Raw genomic sequence first — 20,176 nt, forward strand, 5'->3', positions numbered from 1 at the left:
TTAAGTTAGATGGTAGACAAACAGAAGAACATCCAAGAAAGGAACAGTGGTTTTTTAAATTTTTTTTATTTATATATTTATTTTTTTAATGATGAGAGTAATGATGGAAATGGGTAATGTAGCCAACCTAAAAACTCACATGCTGAATTGATGGGGTTCCCACAAGCAGGCAGTGGGGGGACAAACATCCCGGCAAACTGTGGTGCTCTCAGAGCCAGTCAAATCCACTTCATATTGGTACACACCAAAATGGTTTTTTATATGATAGTCATCTGGGCAACAGAAGAAATTTAAGAAGACAGAAAGGAAAAATCCTTTGTACCTTAAACCCAGAGCCAGTCTTAAGAATAGAGATTGCAAACTCTGGGATAAGATTGTAGAGATAAGCAAATGGTTAAATAGGAAATTTACAGTGCGTGGAAATAAGTGCAAGGTTTATGCACACATGTAAGCCACAGCCTGAATAATATCACCACTAATACTGTCAGGCATAAGATTGAGACCACACAGACCTACCCTCTGCATTCTGATTGTGAGGAAGACTTGGTGTTTCTTCTTCCAAACCAGAGCAGAAACAGGCACAGCACCTGCTTTGTGCTCAGGTACGCAGTATAAACTTGTTGCAGGGAGGAAGGTAGAAAAAAGAAAAAGAATGGTTGGTTAGATGTTTGAACGTAAGTCTCCTGAGTGGCTAGAAATGAAAGATGTTTCTTACCTTGATTGCCTGTCTATAGAACTTTCTAAAAAATAAAATAACTCTGGGGGACCATGAAATTGTATTCACGCTTTATAATTTATGAGTGCTATATACACCGTGACTACTAGACACTAAGAAACTCCGTTGAAAAGTGTATAATTTTGTTGAGGAGTAAGACAAACTGTAAACAAGGCAAACTCATCAACTTCAAACTTTTAGCACAGAGGTGTTTTGGAATGACTTAGCCTCTTGAGCTCTGCCTCCCTCCACTGCCCATTTTATCTATCATCTATTAGATGGGGTCTCATTGTGTCATCCAGGCTGGAGGGCAGCGACACAATCATAGCTTACTACAGCCTTGACTTCCCAGGCTGAAGTGATCCTCCCACCTCAGCTTCCTGCAACTGGGATTACAGGGGTATACCACCACACCTGGCTAACTTTAATTTTTTTGGAGAACATGTCTTGGTATGTTGCCCAGGCTGGTCTCAAACTCCTGGCCTCAAGTTATCCTCCTGCCTCAGCCTCCCAAGTAGCTGAGATTACAGGAACCAGCCTTTGTGCTCAGCCTCCCATCCCCCATTTTAGAATCCCTGATAGAAGAAGGGTACTGGGCCTGCATCCACCAATTGATCCCTCATCTGCAGAAGGCACTTGGTGTGGTCTGTTTTTCCACACTGCTGCAAATGTTCAGGTTGGCACTTAGCAGGTGCCTAGAGGGGCCACGTGAAGCTGGGAGGACTGTCTTTATAAGAATAGACTGGACCACATGGCCTTCCAACAGGCACTGTCATGAAGCACTTACCCTGCCTGTCTCCCACTTTCCCATCTCCTAGGCTAATTTATTCTTCAGGACCTCACCCTTCTGACCTGACAGAAGCCTCGCTCTTGGCTTCTCAACAACATCAGCAAAGATTCCAGGGATTGGTTTATGAGTGCTAAAGATTCTGAGGGAAAACTATAGGAGGATTAAGGCCTGTCTACTCTTAGAAAATGGCCAAGACAGATTTCTGCTGAATCAACATTACATACATCACACATGTAAATGATATCCTTTGATTTGTAACCAGGCCTGTCATTGCAGTAGGCCTGGAGGCCTTGAGAAGGATTGCACCATTCCCCACTGGTGGAGAGCCAGGGTGGTCCATTTGCCCCCACCGCATCCCAGCTTCTCAGCATTGGACCAGGTGAGTTTCAGTACTTTAATTTGGAATGCAAATTTTGTTGCCCAGAAATAACTTTTCCTCATAAACCTAGAGAGTAAATCCCAGTTACCAAGATGCCCAGTTTAGGAACCTATGTGTACATCTGTATGTATACCAACAAACAAGATACAGGGACACATCTCTTACTATTACAGGCTTTTGTTTTATCTTAATACCTTTTGTAACATTGCTTCACAAAAGGAAGTTGCTTTGCAAACAGTTCACTGTGGAATATAGACTGTTCATAATGGTGTCAGCTCATAAACCCCATACTGTCCTCATTGGGGACTGCTGAACATGAAAAGTGTGTGGTGTAACTGGGTGCAACTTGCATGGCTACTGTTTTAGCTCAAGTTGCTATAAGAAAATACCATAGACTCTGTGACTTAACAGACATTTATTTATCATTGTTTGGACTCTGAGAAGTCCAAGACGAAGGTGTTGGCAGATTCCATTCCTGGTGGAGGCCCTCTTCCTGGCTTGCAGATGGCTACCTTCTCACTGTCCTCACATGGCAGGGAGAGAGAGATTTCTGGTCTTTCTTCTTCTAAGGACACTAATACCTTCATGGGATACCACCCTATGGTATCATCTAACTCTAATCACCTCCCAAAGGTCCCACCACCAAATACCATCACATTGGGTGTTAGGATTTCAGTATATGAATTCAGGGGATGCACAGATATTTAGCCTGTAACAGATACATTAACAAACCTAAAACCAGGCATTAATTGTGTCAGCTGAAATTTCAGGCTCCAGGGGCAGACACTGCCATATCTTTCCATATTTATTGGAAATAAATGTGTTGCCTTCTCATCATGTCAAGTGGCCACTGGCTAAATGTAACAGTGTGATCTTGGAAAGAAAGTAATGACTATATTTACCTGGTTTCCCTGCAAATAGGGCAGTGTGATATATTACAAAATTTTGAGTGAAAATACTGAGTTATGAGTCTTAATATAACATCACTGACTATAGGATCTTGAATAAAACATTTAGTGTGTTTAGCCTCAGTCTTCTTGTTTGTAAAATGAGAATCACAGTTACCTTGTTGGTTAAAATGGCTATATGAAAAGCTAAGTCACTTGATATTTATAGGCTTAGTTTCTTCTTTGCTTTATGGGGTGACAGTTATTAAATGAGCAAACTTATGTGAAAGTATGTTATGAAATAATAAATCCTAAAATGCTATATATTTTCTGAAGCTGTTTTCAACTCAGATAATTATAACACTGTGGTCACAACATACCTTTTCCATGAGAATGGAAACTTTTGTCCTTTACCTCTGTAACCCCACTGCCAAGTTCAATGCCTAGCATATTGTGGACAGTGAATACATGTGAACTGAATGAAAGGAGTGAAGGAACTGAATTCTCTGTCATGGGAATAAGCTGGCTGCCTTGCCTGCCAGGAAAAAGTTAATGCTTTAAGGCTACATATGTGGAACCCTACAGATCCTCTGGGTTCTTGGAAGAACTCCGTGATTCTACCAGGTCTCTTCCATACCAGGCAAAATTTGTACAAGTTATTTGAGCCTGGCAAGGAAAAGAATCAAGCAATCCAAAAAAGGGGCAGAAGAGATAAAAATTGACCTTTTCTGCTTTTCTAAGAGTCTGCCCTGCTGTCTAGGTGGGACAATAACTTTGGAATCAAATTTTTTTTCTCCAAATAAGCTACTAATGTTACCAGTGTGGAATAAGAATCTTACCAGCTGGCGAGCTTGCAAACTATACATCAATATAGAATCTCCAGAGCAGAATGGGGAGTAAGTGTCAGGAAAATCAGATTTTTGCTCTGGTTCTATTACGAAATTTCCTGGAGTTTCCTATGTTATTATAGGTCTCTAACTTGCATATGAAGAGAAGGGATTAGATTGGCTCTGGCCTAAGTCTCTCTAGACCTATCATCCGGGAGCTCTAAATGTGTTGTCATCTCTGTTTCAATAGATCACACCAACGGTTGCCATGGCTGTCTACTTCTGACTGATAGTTACTGGAGTTCAGGAGTGTTCATGATCTAAAGATTCTCCCCTACACTTGGGCATCCATGGCTCCTCAAGAAACTTGTGATCCCATTCTGTGCTATTATGAATGATACTCAGCATTGGTCACGTAACTACAAGATAGCATTGCATTTCACTGCACTTTGATCATAAATCAGCTTGGCAAGGTTGTGGTGACATTCCATGGTTTCAGTATATTAATAAAGCTTTCACACTCTGGTCTCCAGAGTGCTCATTCTGCATGTTGCATCTGTTCACCTTGCATGGAAAAGTCCAGAAGAGTAGGTGAAGTCCTTGAGAGCTAAGGCACCTGAGCCTAGACGCGATGGGAACATGAGCACAAAGTTTTCTTTTACATTGGAAAAAATAAAGACCAAATTCTGAGAATAAAGGTTGATTCATCTTTCTCTAAGTAAGAAAATAAAAATAAAATAATAATAAAACATAAAGGGGAAACCGGCAAGTTGACAAATTTTATGTAATTAATTACACTGTACGAGGGTAAACGTCCAAACTCTCAGGTGAAGCCATGATGACAGTTCTTTCAGTGATGCCCATTCAAACCACAGTACCCCAAAATAGTGACTGAAACTTGTATTTCTGCCCTATTAGAAGAAGAAAAAGACTGCAACTAATCCATGCCATTCATTCCCACTTTCTAGTATAAACTGAAGAATGGACTTCCTTTTGTGGGGATAAGTTTGGTTTGAAAACCAAGTAAAGAACCATATTTTGAGAATCACTGTTCTAAAAGGAAGTCTCTGTTTCTCCACCTCAGAAGTCCAGAAATCCTACAGCTGAGGTGTATCGAGAATAAATGCAAAAAGAACATTGTCTCAGAAATCTCTGATGTGGGAGGATCCCCATTGCACTGGCTTGCAGGGTGGTCAGGAGGAGCACTAGCAAAGTGGAGAAATCTGGCTGAGCTATGGCGATGCACCAGCTGCTGCTGCAGCAGTGAAAGGAACCCTGATGGTTGCCTGCTGCTTCACTTCACAGAGGAGTTGCCCCTCAAACATAGTGAGGTGGTGCAAATCCACTGCCTTCGATCTCGTTTTCAGATTTTCTCCCATTTTGAAAATGCCTTTATATTTTTAAATTCTTTAAATTCTCTAAATGCCTTTATATTTTTAAATGTAAAGTTTATTGTCACCTCAACTTGCCATCCAGAAAAATTGCATGTAGTGTGCAATAAATTTACCATAGTTAAATTCCCTGGCAGTCATTTTTCTGTAATTTGTCAGAGGTGAAGTAGAGAAAGATGTGTGTGGAGATGTGATGTGTGAAGAACAGAATTGGGGGCAGGGGGGATTGAAGAAGAAATAAATCTTGACATTCATCAAGCAAGTAGCAATTGCTGCCTTTTAGGTTTCTACCCAGCAGTGAGACACCTGGTCAGATCAGGTGTCTGCACCAAGATAAAGCTTAAAAAGCTCTGATTCTTCTGCCTGAACAGATTCTTGGGGGCAGCTGCTGCTGAGCCAGGCTTAGCAGACAAGTGTTGTTTATCTGATAAATTTTTCATTTTGGAATCATTGTTTGGCTTATGATAAACAAGCAGGTTTTCTCAGGAATACTAACATATTCTTATTCAAAGGATGGTGATTCAGTCAATTGCCAGATAAAGTGGTCTCAAAATGCTATGTGAATTGGGCTAGTATAGGACAAAGGGGGGATAAGAAACCATTACTTTATCCGATTGTCATTGGCTCTGTTAGCCACCTGGATTTATTTAACCTTCAATTATATTTTTCAATGAATAATTTAATAATAAAGAATCTGAAGTATTTTTGAGGTCATGCTGGTCAAAAAGTTTCCAAAAGAGTTTGAGTCTTGCACTGTGTCTTGATCTCTCTATTCTATCATTCTGTGAAAGGGAAGGAATGGTAATGAACTTTCCTCAACAGGTTGTTTGAATGAGAGCCCAAGAATTGAGAGTCCCATGCAGTGCGGTTTTAATCTCTACCCTTTCCCAATCCTCTGAGCCTGTTAGACTCTGAATCTGAATATGTGTTCTTTTCAAAGAAGCCAGTAGAAATGGGAATGCTCATTGATTAGACTGAACCTCTGATAGTAATCAGTCTTGGAAAAAAGTACAATTATGATAATGTCACAAAAAAGAGTGTTTGTCCCTCAGAAAATAATTACAAAAATTAACTTGTGACAGGTCACAGTACATTTTGTTCTAAAGCATGCTGAAGTAAGAGATATCACATGTTATACTGCTTTCTGAGTCTTTGGGCTTTATCTGTTTCTTCCTTCTCCCACCAAACTGCTACAAAGAGAAGTTCATAGTTGTTTTCCATTTACATATCAACCTACAGTCTGCCTTCTCCCCGCAACCGCAACATCCCTAACAGCCCCATACTTGAAGTTAGTGGAATGCCTGTTAATCAAGGTCACTCACAGTCTCCCTATTGCCAAATCCAATGTGGGCACTAATCAGTTCTTATCTCATTTCTTTATCTTGATGCTGTTCACACCCATACCTTCAAAAGCTCAGTCCTCCTTGGCTTCCTCATACAATCTCTCCTGTATGAGGTCTGCTCTAACTTTTTGTGCCATTATTTTGCAGTCTTCTCCTGGAACTAGTCTGCATCATTCTTCCTTCCCCTTATTTGTAACCCTAGTCTTCCATCCTTATCTTAAAAAAAAAAAAAGTTCTTCCTAAACTTCCCCAGGATGGTCTAGCTCACTCACATCCTTGGCCTGAACCACCACTGTTATAATAACTCCTAAATACATTCCTATCCCTGAACTCTGTCTTACGAGACTCCGATTTCCTATTGTCTACCTGTGAGAACTGTGAGACCCTGGGCTACTCAGACATCATAGATCCAAATCCAGATGCACACTTCTCCCAAGCCTCATTTTTTAAAAATTCCCCTAAATTAGCCATGATGCCACAGTACAATCAGTCACACTAATCTGGTGCCTGCCTCAGCCTATTGTCCCTCAGATACGTTTTTTGCCCTGCTCAGCAGGCTGTTTTCCAGGCTCTCCTGTTAGCTGGTTTCTGCATTAGCTACCCAATGTGAAGTCCTCACAGGAGATTGGAGGGTAAGAGGAAAGGAAAAGAGAAGCCAGGGTATCTCTTATGCACACACACCACCAGACAGTACCTAGAATGGTTTTTGTTTCCTTGGTTGGACCCTATATGAAACACTCTCCATCTTTCACACCCCTCAAATCAATCCATTCTCTCCCCTCCATCTCCACTGACACTGACTTCCATCTAGTCTTCATCATTTCCCTTCTGCATCTTGGTAATAGACTTCATATTCTTTAATTTACATCTCCTTGTCCAATCCATTCTGTATGTTGCTACAGAATAAGCTCTCTAAAGTGATCATCAGATAAAGCTCTCCCATTTAAATTAAAGCAGACAGCTATCCTCCAAGTGACATCAGTTATGAGTAGCTCCTTAAGAATAAGAGTAGATCTCCATGCCTGGGAACACATGGTCACGCAATTTGGCAACAAGTGATAAGCTCAAGGATGTCACCTGATCTGAAGGTACCAGACCTAAAGGCCATCAGGGGAATCAATGGTCCATGCAGTAGCCAGGCTAGAAACCGTTTACTGTGACCACAAATATTGCATAGTGACTGGTCAGCTTGGTTAGATCCCTTTGCAATCTTAAATGAAAGACAGCGACCAGGTAGAATGGAGCAGAAGCTAAAAGTAACAGGGTAGAAGTGTAATGAAAACCACAAGGCAGCAGAAACAGTGGTGCAGTGTGAGTTAGTGGCAGTAGGTGGGCCGCCATGCGAGTAGCCATCATAAGCTAAATGGGAACAAACAGCAGCACCAGAATCTAGACTCAAGAAGATATCACTAGAGTTGTTTGAGGACACAGGAACAGTTGTGAGCTAAGCAGGGATCAGTGACCGTTCATCTGCTGAGTGCTGAAGTGATTTCTTTACTTTCCACTTCTCCATGTAACCTTAAATGAAACCCCATCAAAAAAAAAAAAAAAAAGTGTTTCTTTTCCTCACAAACTAACTACACACCTCTTCTTTCTGTGTTTCAGAAAATCACATGCTCCTAATACTCACTGGACCCAGTTGAAAAGTTTGGGAAATGCTTTCTTTCCACTCCAAACTTTCACAATGCAAAGTCCTCTGTGAACTTGCCTCTTGTCTCCAGCATCATCTGAGTCAGATTTGTTCTTCTCCAAAGGAATGGTGAGTTCTTTGTGGCAGGACTGGCACCTTTCTCTCAAAGCAACAATATAATCTCAAGTGATTGTTCTTAACACCCTGTTGTAACCCAACTGCAATATGGGTTCTCCTGACTCCATCCCTTTGTGTAATAGTTGCTCCTCCCTGTGCCTGAAAGACCTGGAAAAAGGAGGTCTTTTTCACCTTAAGTGTTCATATTCTTTACAGGTCAGTTAAGGCATCAGTGAAGACTTCTGTGACATGACACCCCTGTCCTTCATTGGTCCCCATCAGACAGGTAAGGGTTTCATATCTGCTCTTCTGACACTTGTACAGCTTACCATTATTTTAAAATCTTGCCATTCTTTTACATTAGTCTGAGCAATTCCAGGACTAAGATTCTAACCAGTTTATTCTTGTATGATCCTGCTTAAAGTACATAGAAGGTGTGCAAGAAATAAATACATTCATTGGAGAAAAGTTTGTCTAATCCCTGGGAGACCTCAGGGAGCCATATGGTATAATGGAATGAAATCTGGCGCAAAGTTCTGGATCTTACTCTGAAGCACCTCAACCCCTAAGTGCCTGATTTTCCACATCTTTAACTGTCATTGGATGGCTAAGCATTAAGCTCAGTAACCTCTATGGTCCTTGGCACTGCTATGAATGCATTTCGAGACTGGCCCTGGAATTTGCTTCTACTCACATCCCATCCCCTCCTCACCCATAAATCTGGTTACAGTGTTCTCTCGATATCTTCAGAGGATTGGCCCAGGACCCCCATGTACACCCAAATCCACGCATAGTCAAGTCTGGTAGTCAGCCCTGCAGGAACTGGAACCCACATATACAGAAGTTGGTCCTCCCTATATAAGCAGGTTTCAGATCCTAGGAGTACTTTATTTTCTGTCCACATTTGGTTGAAAAAATTTGCGTGTAAGTGGACCCACCCAGTTAAAACCATGTTGTTGCTGGGCCTGGTGGCTCACACCTATAATCCCACTGCTTTTGGAGGCTTAGGTGGGAGGGTCAATTAAAGCCAGGAGTTCAAGACAAGACCAGGCAACATAGCAAGACCCCCTCTCTGTGAAAAAATTTAAAATTAGCTGGGCATTGTGGCATGCACCTGTTGTCCCAGCTACTTCGGAGGCCAAGGCAGGAGGATCGCTTGAGATCAGGAGTTTGAGGTTACAGTGAGCTAGGATTGTGTCCCTGCACTGCAGCCTATAAGACAAAGAGAGACCCTGTCTCAAAAACGAAAACAAACAAACAAACAAAACTTGTTTTGCCCAAGGGTCAGCTGTATAGAGTTCGTGTTATGACTAATTATTTGTTGTCATTGTTACTTAATTTTGTGCAATGGAGAGGGGATATGTTATTTAACATTACACAGAACCTATTCCTACACAATCAAGGTAGGCTTCAAGATATGGATAACATAGATCTTATCAGTCTGAAGACTGATCCACATAAAGTTTTAAATTCAAATGCATAAAACTATGTTTGGTAATCTGTAAAGGAAGCTTGGAGAGGCAAAATTCTTCAGGCTACCATGCTGAAAAAAAAAGTTTGTGATCTACATTTATGTATTTAAAATTCAAAGACAAGAGAGGATAGTATGTAAAATTGACTTTATTTGACATACATGTATACCAAATATAAAATTAGCTTAGCTGACAGATCTAGGTTGGTTAAAACTCTACGTAGATCATACGAAAGTAAGATTAGCAACCATTTCTTATATGCTTCTCATCTACAACAAGGACTTTTGCCATTGCCATAACTTGATATTGCTGGAAAACACTTTTGATATTTGACATTAACAGTATGAAGTAGAAAAATGGAAAAACAAGAAACATATATATACTGAAAAAAAATTAAACAACAAATCTATACATACTTGCTTGTCCTTAGAAAGAAACATATCTAACAGAGCTAAAATTAGGAGTATCCAATATACACATAGTCATCAATTTCATCTATTTTGTAAGAACCAACTTTCTGGCAGGAAAGAAAAGTGAATGACTCTTCCTTGACACTCCATCAAGAGTTATGCATGAATCAAATAAAAGGATTTTGCTAAAGTCTGTTGACTGTTCCTTCAGTTTTCTCTCTACCCTCACGATTACAGACCCTTTTATTTTTTTTTTTAAGAGATTCAGCATCTTAGCTAGTCCTTTAAAATGAGTCCCTTTGTCCTCCATACTTTTGGGATTTATCTTTCTGAACCCCAAATCTCGATTGCCAGTTCAAAAGTCTAAACTTCTTGTTCTACACAAGACTTGTACCAGACCATTGCTCTCCTTTTCTGACATCTTTACTCATCACTCTTGCTCTGCTCTGGCCCCTGAACCACTTGCACTTGCCTGAATGCCCTGTGCAGTTCCATGTTTTCAAGTCAGCAACTCATAGGGTACCTCAAAGCTATGTCCAGGCATGTTGTAGGCAATGTTCATGCATTTGTTCATGTTATTTCCAATGCATGGAATGTCCTGCCCGAAATCTGTTTCCTGGAAAATATCCACCCATCTTTCAAGTGTTGGTACATGGTTTGTATAAATTTGGTCATATCTGTTAAAATCAACCATCGCACTTCCTGTTCCTTCAGTCAGTCAGCTTTATGCAAATGTCAACTGCAGAAAGTCTTAATACAATTATGTCTACTAGGCCATAAACTCTGAGGAACAGGTCCATGCCTCATTCATCATTTCATCCCTAACACCTGCCTAGTATCTGACACTTACATTAATTCATCTTAGCCCCAGTTAGTCCTATTCTGCCTTAATCTATGACAAAGAATAAAATAAGCACAAAAAACTTTATCCGACACTACTAGGTTATCAATTCAGAAATCAGGATAGAAATACATAAATACAAGAGACTTGCAGAAGCATAAGGATAAATCTTAACTGATGAAGCCCAGAGAAATTCGTGAACTTCCTCAAGTTAGGAGACACATTAATGGCTCAGGGGTTTTTTTGGTTTTTTTTTTTTTGAGGTGGAGTCTCGCCCTGTCCGCCAGGCTGGAATGCTGTGGTGTGATCTCCACTCACTGCAAGCTCCGCCTCCTGGGTTCACGCCATTCTCCTGCCTCAGCCTTCAGAGTAGCTGGGACTACAGGCACCTGCCACCACACCCGGCTAATTTTTTGTATTTTTAGTACAGATGGGGATTCACCGTGTTAGCCAGGATGGTCTCGATCTCCTGACCTCGTGATCCGCCCACCTCAGCCTCCCAAAGTGCTGGGATTACAGGTGTAAGCCACCGCGCCTGGCCTCAGGGTTTCTTTTATAACTGTGATCAGGAAGATGTGCTTTTCTTTCTACTTTGTTAAGCAACTAATCAAACTCAGCACAACAAAACAAAGACTCTCCTTTTCTCCCAAGAAGTTCAACAGTTCTAGTGTTGTAGAACATTTCACAAATAAAACCATCCTAGTTTCCTTTTCCCATAAACAGTTGAACACATCAGTGTGATAAGATCACCTCACACTATTTCTTGGCTTAATGCTAGCATTGCCTCCTGCATATAGATTTCTCTTACCCTTCTGGCAGATTTAATTGCTTCTTCCCCTCTGTTCCCACAGCACTGTACATACTCAATTATAGCTAGTTTACAAATAATAATATTAATTCTGGATCATAAAATTGCAACTGGTCAATGCCTGGCATATAATGAACACTCAAATGAACAAGGAATTGAATCTTGCTTTAATGAAGTAAGTCAAGACTAATTATTTCAATTCCAATCTTAAGAACGTCCTTAGCTTTTAATGAGGGGTCTTTGAACACAGATTTAATTTCAGACAGTGGTTTTTGCTGCCTGTAATAACTAAAATTTGCAAAAGAATTAATTATTTGAGGACACTATCTTTTTAAGAAATGAATTTACTTAAACTATTCCTACAAGGGTAATACATAGTAAGTGAAAAACCATTAAGACAGTAGTTCTCATAGTTGTTGCTTTTATATATGCATACTTAAGATAATTTTAAGTGGTTGGAATAGGTCCAGAGAACACCTATATTCTGTGGTGTTCCATTTAATGTTTTAATTATTTATAAGACTTAAATAAGTTAATATTTAATTTGAAAAATTAAACACTAAGTTTGTTGTGGGCAAATTAGTGATGATAAAACATTATTTAATCTAAAATCCTGTTCTTAAAATTTGTTCAGATTATCATTGACTGGCCCCGCCCTCCCCATATTCACTCATAATATGATTGAATTGTTATTTTGTGATTCTAGACAGTTAAGAAATGCAAGTCTAGCTGTGGCTTCATTTTAAGAATTTGGTCATTTTGTAAAAGTGCTTGAATACTTGTTTTACCATTGCTATATCTCAATTCTTATAAGACCCTCAGCAAAATCAATTTACATGACTGGCAGTACTAAGCCACTTTAAAATTATTTTAAACAATTTTATTTGTTTGGGTTCTACTTGTTTGGATTTTACATACTGCTGTGGCATCCTTCTTTTAAGGATATAAACTATAATTCAAAATGATATGGAGAAAAGTGACTAGAAAACAAATCGGAAGGCTTATAAAAATTTCATAGTACATTAGTAAATGCTTTAAAAGACAGCCCATCCAATAACATATATACAAGTTAACACTACAAATTCAAGGACATAAGAAAATAGATTGGACTTACTTTTACATTCACTTCTATAGATACTCTATACCACACTAGTATTATGATAATAAAGCAATCAAGAACAATTTGTCTCTCAGTCTGTGTATATGTGACTATCTACATATTTATTTCACACACACATGCCAAATACCCACATAACTTCAATCCTATATCCATTTACCTCTGAGAGTGATTTAAAGTAACCACAGTGGCACATAAAAGGAAAAAAATGATGAATTCCAGGCTTCCTAGTAAGTAAAGCCAAATCCAATTATTCAAGTGATACTATGGTGCTGTTTTTACAGGAAAACACAGATTTCTATACTTTCTGGTCATTTACTTTATCATTCTGGTCATTTACTTTATCATAAAGTACTATTTGCCAATATCATTAAAGTACTATTTGTCAATACTGGTTTCACGTAATGACAATAAAACATTCTTGACCTATATACTACATGAAAAAAATAGATTATGAGCTTATTTTTTGACCAGTCATCAAACATGTTTTCATTTGAATAAGGAAAGTTCTTCCAGTTTAATATAAGTTTACCAATTTGTTTTTTCAATGAAACAAAGTAAATTTACAGTAAAGTTACTGGTCTCAATGTAAGTCTTCCAATCTCCAAATTCTGCTTAACAATACAAGGATTACAAGAGAAAAAAAACACAATTAATTGCCTGTGGCTATGATCTTAGGGGCTGGTTTTCTCATATTGCTGAGTTCTACCACAACCTGTCATATTTCCAAGGTTTGGATGGTGCTTTAAATCTGAACTGCCTGAGAAGATTCAGAAAGCCTTTGTTCTTGGGCTTACACAGTAAGCACTCTGCGTGATTCCTAATCACATTTTTATCCAGAACACAGTGTTACAGGTCACATTTTTCTCAATAATGCTTATACTGATTGATGCTCTATAAATATAAAAATATTTACATACAGAATACACACACTGACATGGGGGTATGAAGTTAGCCAGCCATCCATAGGAAGAATGGAATAAAAATTGCAGGAAGGGTAGTGTATGACACCAGGCCCATACAGACTATAGACGCCAATCCCAAGACTGCTGAAGCAAGAACACTTCTCTGATCACGAATAATTATCTTCACAGTCTCACAAAACTGGAAAATAAAATTTTGGAAAATTAGAAAAGGTGGCTAAATCCAAGAATATATCAAACAGTAAATCAGTTTTTGAAGCTATTTTCTGTCTACCAGAAGAATTAGAAATTCTCTTATGACTTACAAAAAATTTTACAATGTTAAGAGTCCGGTTCTGATTCTATACCCTATAGTAGTAGAAATGATCCCTTAGGCAATTAAGTTAATAATGGCAGTTGCCTATGTAAATACAGCATTTATAGGAAACTATAGAAAGTATAACCACATAGTTGTTCAGGACTAAAGGTTTAAAACAACAAAGTGCTTATCAATAACAATAGCATATTTTAAAATTAGATGAGCAAAGAGGTGTCTCTAATCTTGAGTAAAAATAATAAAATTTGGCCAATTAAAGGTAGATTCAATTCCTCCAATTTGCCATTCTAAAATCTAATGATACCAATAATAACTTTTTTATAAATCTCAAAATCTACAGGTATAGAAAGTCTAATTTTATTGTCAAATTCCATTTCCTGACTAAATATGCTAAATTCAGAATCGATTATATGACACATAACCGGCTGCTGGAAAAAAAGACAAATATTGTCCCTACCCCTGAGGAATGCATCCTTCTAATATGTATAATGTTTTCCTTAGAAAAATAATGTTACTCGAAAGTGATGGCCTATGTCTGAGTCCTGGCTCCTGCTCTTATTGGCTGTGTCACCTCAAGTAGTCATTTAACCTGTCCAGGCTACTCTCTTCTGCTCCTCCATGGGAACACTCAAATTGTTCTGAGGATTAACTGAGATGTTTCATGCACAAGTACTCTGTATTCTTCTACGTGCTGTATAAATGTAAGGTATTACAATGATTATTATTACTACTGTCTTTGTTGACAATTATCTCTACCATATTGCCATCGATGCCAGAATGCAGTGATTGTCATTTCTATATGGGTTTTGCTATTCATACTAATTTTAAGCTCTTTTTCTAGACATGGCATTGTACCTGCTTTTAGGGTTTTCTACAGTGGCTTACATGGGACTGGGCAGCTAGGTTTCCAAATTCTTAAGGAATAAAATGAACAAGTTCAATAAGTTTTAATACACCATCCCGACAGTATGGTTATCTCTATCCATACTTTTACATAATACCTAAACAAGTGTGAAACTCTTATCTAGATGTTGGCCTATTTTTCTATCATACTATTTGTCTCTTTTTAATAAACTAGCAAGGTATTGAGAAGTATACTATTTTAAGGTGGTGAAGATCAAATTGAAGTTTTTCAGGACAGAGAAAAAAGGAAGTTGATGGAAGACATATATTTTGGTAAATGACTAAGTTGTACATACAGTTGTCCTTATTTTTTTTCCTTGATAATTTACAATTAAGTCAATCAGAATCATTTTGGACTGTATTTCCCACAAACGCAGATTTTTCTCAAGAAGCATCGCATGTCTAATGCCCTGTTTACTTGGTCAGCAGACCAGCAGGCATCTTTAGTGGTGCTCAACAGTAGGAAATTTCTAGAAGGGGTCAATAAGTCTGTAGGAACACTTTTGTGAGCACTCAATCCACACAAATTAAAAGGGGCATTTGCCATCATTTTTGGCAATGAAAGAGCAGTATTAACAAAGTGAAAAAATCATAGTAGTAAAAGCATAAGGAATAGTAATAGTTATTAACCAAAGGAATTTCTAGTTTACAAAATACTGATTGTCAACAGCGTTATAAAAATCCCATAATTTTATGACTTATAAACTTGTAAAAAAAAGAGTATTACCACAAAGGAGTAAATGTTCTTTTCCAGTTCATTCATTTGCAAACTAATTGCAGTGTTTTCCTTAGGGGTAGTGTGTTCTTGAGAGTTTTTATTAACTCAAATTTAAGAAAGAGGCAACGTTGTAACTCTCATGTTAATATTAGTTGCATATATGGAGAACTCAACAATCAGACCCAGAATCAAATAATTTCTTATGTTTCCAAAAGGTAGAAACCAGTCCTTCCTTCAGTATTAATGACCTACTTCTCTCAGCGCATGTTCAAAAACAGTTTGTAGAATTAGGAAATTTGGGATGAAAACTTTTTTTTCTCCCGGGAAATCTACTCTGTGGCCAAATTGTTTGTTAGACCATTCAAAGTGAAGACAAAACTCAGTTTCACAAGAGGTGCTATGCAGCAACAGCAATTAAAACACTTCTCTACTTCTGTAAACCCTGACAAAGTTTCCAAAGATGAAAAACTACTCCAACTAGTTATTTATGCAGATTAAATATTTTACTACCTTACAAAAGCCTTAGTTACTGTTTTTCTGTAGAAATATATAATGCAGCACTATATGTGTTCCATGAACGGGGAACTCCTAATTACCTGATAGAAATACTGTTTTTCCTTAGAGAAATGATTTGCTTGGTTCCTAAGTAAATCTGACATGTTTCCTTTTGTACACTTTGGGAGCCAGTGTTTGTAAATGTGGTGGAGTTCATTTCTAAACAGGCCTGGACTAGAGCTGTGATTCTTGAATCGCTGCACAGTGCTCTAACTGTATTTTTATTTTACTTGGAAAAGAATTCCTAGATTGAGTCTTTTGTGGCTCTATAAAATCTACAAGGAGTTTCATACACTGATCTATAAAAGCAAAATACTTCCATGTTCTCCCACAGAGGATAAAGAAAGATGTTCCCAAATGGGTCAAAAAAATTAACCAAGATGTGGAGCAATTAAGAACTGGTTACATGAAAAAAACTGACTCAGATTTTTCTGGTCCCAAAAATATCTAAACATGAAGAGTAACACTAAAGCTCATTATGTTACTGCCCAGGTTTCCATTATAAAGACTGAACATTAACAATGACTTCTTTAACAAGTACAATGAAGGCTGAGAAAGTTTCCAATTGTAAATAAAGTTTCAGGCTTAAAATCTTAACTATTTTTAAAAATTAAGAGGTTTTAAAAGGAAATAAAAATCCATTTTTCCCTTTGGATTTGTGGCTAATTTAATAATCTTAAATTCTGTTTTTTTTTTTGAAAAAAAAATACTGTTTTTCAAAATACTCATAAAAATTACCTTCCAATGTTTAACATTTCTTCTTGAAAACTAATTGTATTGATCTCTGGGGAATCCATAAACACTCTAATCTACCTTTAGGGCTAATGGGTAAAGGATGCTTAACAATGAGGAAGTCTAGATGGGGATTAAAGCCAACCCAGAAAGAATTCAGCATACCAAGGAAAATGCAACTCTGAAGCACCAACACAAGAATAAGGGACTTACCAGGGAGCCCATATTACTGGGAATTTTGATAGCTTATAGCAAACAATGAAAAATCCCTCTATGCAGCTTTCAAAGGGAGAAAACTGCGTGGTTCCTTATTTTAAAGTCACACACTTTGTTTTTATAGTGTTATGGATTAAATATAAACTCTGGACCTCTTCCTTTCAAGTGAAATTCTTGGTTAAAGTTGCAAGCAGCGGTGACTGATTTCTTGTATACCCCGCCCCCAGTCACTTGCCCTTTGTCATTTGAACTACATGGTGGGTGGACACCTGATGACTTCTGCAGCAATACTGGGCAGCTCTGGAATCTCTGGAAGGGGTCCTGCATTGCCACACCCTTTCTCTGTGCATTTCGAGAGATCCTGCAAGGCATGTTGCCATTTGTTTATTTACTTAGCCTACCTTAGGAACACTAGAACTTTCCTTACTTAATCTAGAACTTTAAGAATGGTATGGAAGACCGGGCGCGGTGGCTCACGCCTGTAATCACAGCACTTTGAGGGGCCGAGACGGGCGAATCACGAGGTCAGGAGATCTAGACCATCCTGGGCTAACACGGTGAAACCCCGTCTCTACTAAAAATACAAAAATTAGCCGGGCGTGGTGGCGGGCGCCTGTAGTCCCAGCTACTCGGGAGACTGAGGCAGGAGAATGGCGTGAACCCGGGAGGCGGAGCTTGCAGTGAGCCGAGATCGCGCCACTGTACTCCAGCCTGGGCGACAGAGCAAGACTCCGTCTCAAAAAAAAAGAAAGAAGAATGGTATGGAAGTGGTGGTGGAGGTGTCCAGGAATTAGATCCCTACTCGCAGGAAAGAGAAAAGGTCAGGGATGGGAGGGGGCATCCCGCGGAGCCCACTTCCCTGGGAGTCACACGTCATACCTTGTCGGACTGGGGACTGATCGGGGTGCCATATCTGCAGTAGGTCACGAAGTGCTCGCAGTTGTTCCACAGCAGGCTGTAGGGGGTAAAGCCCAGCAGCTTCTCAGCCCTCCGCGCCACCTCTTCGTTGAGCAGTGCCTTCTTCTGGAGGGACTCGTCCAGGTGATTGACCAGGATGTTAGCTCCGTAGGCGAAGTCCTCCACTGTGTCCACGCGAATGCTGGCCACTCTGACAATGACGCCCAGGATGAGACGCTTATTGGAGACCACCTTCTGCGTACGCCCCAGGTCGTCCGTCAGAGCCAACAGGATGTCAGGCATCATGTGGGCAACACGGTTGTCCCCTAGGTAGATGCCATAGTGGGTCAGGTGGGTCCGGGGCACCTCCAGCACGTCGCCTCGGTGGAAGGAGCTGGTTTCATAAAAACTGTTCCTCCCTTTGTCTTCGCCCGTGGTGCCCGAACTGAAGAGCGTGAAGTTGGAGATAAGGAGCAGCTTCTCCAGTAGTAGAGACACCACCTCCAGCATGGGGTTCTTCATCCTGCTGGGAAGAGGGAGTCTTGGAGAGGTGCCGGTGCCACTCCGGCAAGGGCCGGGCTGGGCAAGGTAAGCTCGCCGGACAGGGGCGCTGCGCTACTGCTCACCTGCAGGCCAGGTGAGGTATGGCGCAAAGTACGGCCGCTGAGGAGGAGAGAGGAAGGCAAAGAAGACAGCGAGGCCTGGCGACGGGCTCAGTAAAGCCACAATGGGGAATGAGACTGATAAGGAACTGGTGGCTGACGGCGGGGACAGTGAGACCGGTGCTACAAGCAGCCGGAGAAGAAGCGCCCCTGTGGGCAGTGCCGGGGGCAGGACCGCGCGCGGTGCTCGGAGGTGCAGGCTTTGCTGTGACTTTTTATGGCCGTCGAGGGGGCAGAGCCGAAGGCCGTCACAGACCCGGAAAGCTCACTGATTGGACGCCGCCTGCGCGCGGCGCTCGCGGAGGGGAGGGCGCGGGATCCCGGTTTCTTTGGAAGGGGGGCGGGCCGCCTTCTAGCTCCAGGGTTCTGCTCGGTGATTCTTTCCCGACGCCGGATCCCGGCTGCGCTACCGGCTTTTAAGCGCTCTATTTAGAGAGGTAGAGTCCCAAGGTGTGGCGGGACGAAAGGTCCTGCACCTGTCGCTACTGGGCGAGTTCCTGGCACTTCCGGGTCGTATTCGGTGGAAAATCCTCTTGGGCGAGATTTCTGAGTTGGACCACCTCCCTCTGAAAGGATGGATATCCGGGACTTCGGCTTAATAAAGAGATTGAATTTACTTTGCAAAGTGTGAGCGCCTCGAATGCCTGCGGATTCTTTCCTGACCGAATCTTTTGTTTTGTTTTGTTTTGTTTTGTTTTGTTTTGAGAAGGTGCCTTGCCCTATCACCCAGAGCAGGAGTGCGGTGGCGCGATCTGGGCTCACTGCAACCTCAGCCTCCCAGGTTCAAGCGATTCTCGTGCCTCAGTCTCCCAAGTAGCTGAGATTACAGGCACCACGCCCGGCTAATTTTTGTATTTTTAGTAGACACGGGGTTTCACCATGTTGGCCAGGCTGGTCTCAAACTCCTGACTTCAAGTGATCCACCTGTCTTGGCCTCCCAAAATGCTGGGATTACAGGCGTGAGCCATCGCGCCCAGCCCCTCTTTTTTCAAATGCCGTAAATCCCGCATGCTCTCAGCCGGTGCGCGTGGGGGAGGGGGGCGGAGGTTGCTACCCGCGAGTCCAGGCCCTGCCCGCCGGCGATTCGAACCCGAGGCCTCTCTGCGCTCCTAGGCACCTGTGGCCGTTGAGCACGAAGCTTCCAACCGTCCGCATGAAAAACGGCGAGGTCCAACGTCCGCCAGGAAAGCAAGATTCCTGTTAAGTTTATTTCTCTGGCTTCAGGGTCACATGGACCCAGCTTCAGTTCACCCACCGAAACTTTGCCCCCCTCCCTTTATTTTTATTTTTATTTTTATGTTTTTAAGCATAACATCCCGGAGATGGCCAAGGAAGGCGAAGTACTTGGATAAGATGCTAAGTTCTTTGCCCGCGCGCCTGCAGCCAACTCCAGTGAATCCTCGAGGGTGGTCCTAGGGCGCTGCCGCGTGAGGGAGCCGCTGAAGCGTTAGCCCCTCCAGGCTCGGCACGCGGTGTCCCCAACCCGGTGCTGAGTTCCGTGCTAATGCATTATGTAAATGCTTAAAT

At 40.8% G+C, this 20,176-nt stretch overlaps 1 protein-coding gene and 1 long non-coding RNA gene across 2 annotated transcripts; one reads left to right on the forward strand and one right to left on the reverse strand.

Annotated features, from left to right (window-relative positions):
- The first annotated feature begins 1,178 nt into the window (after nucleotides 1-1,178).
- Nucleotides 1,179-8,462, forward strand: LOC110743348. The gene is made up of 3 exons (XR_002522267.2): nucleotides 1,179-1,884; nucleotides 7,938-8,091; nucleotides 8,296-8,462. It is a non-coding gene; the product is annotated as an uncharacterized LOC110743348 (long non-coding RNA).
- A 4,796-nt stretch (nucleotides 8,463-13,258) lies between these two features.
- On the reverse strand, nucleotides 13,259-19,460 carry LRAT (lecithin retinol acyltransferase). Its single transcript, XM_021938886.2, has 2 exons — nucleotides 17,970-19,460; nucleotides 13,259-13,831 (listed from the first exon to the last, which is right to left on the reverse strand). Exons 1-2 carry the CDS (start codon nucleotides 18,507-18,509, stop codon nucleotides 13,679-13,681), a joined length of 693 nt encoding a protein of 230 aa, XP_021794578.2. The 5' UTR covers nucleotides 18,510-19,460; the 3' UTR covers nucleotides 13,259-13,678.
- Nucleotides 19,461-20,176: the final 716 nt, after the last annotated feature.

Source organism: Papio anubis, chromosome 3 (assembly GCF_008728515.1).
Source record: "Papio anubis isolate 15944 chromosome 3, Panubis1.0, whole genome shotgun sequence".
Taxonomy (NCBI): domain Eukaryota; kingdom Metazoa; phylum Chordata; class Mammalia; order Primates; family Cercopithecidae; genus Papio; species Papio anubis.

What these genes read in the sequence shown, in the direction of transcription:
- LRAT (XM_021938886.2), bottom strand. Translation starts at nt 18,509, where the DNA reads ATGAAGAACCCCATGCTGGAGGTGGTGTCTCTACTACTGGAGAAGCTG. An exon ending in TCAGTCCCCAGTCCGACAAG is followed by an intron (nt 13,832 to 17,969) that starts GTATGACGTGTG and finishes TTTATTTTCCAG; the next exon opens with TTTTGTGAGACTGTGAAGAT.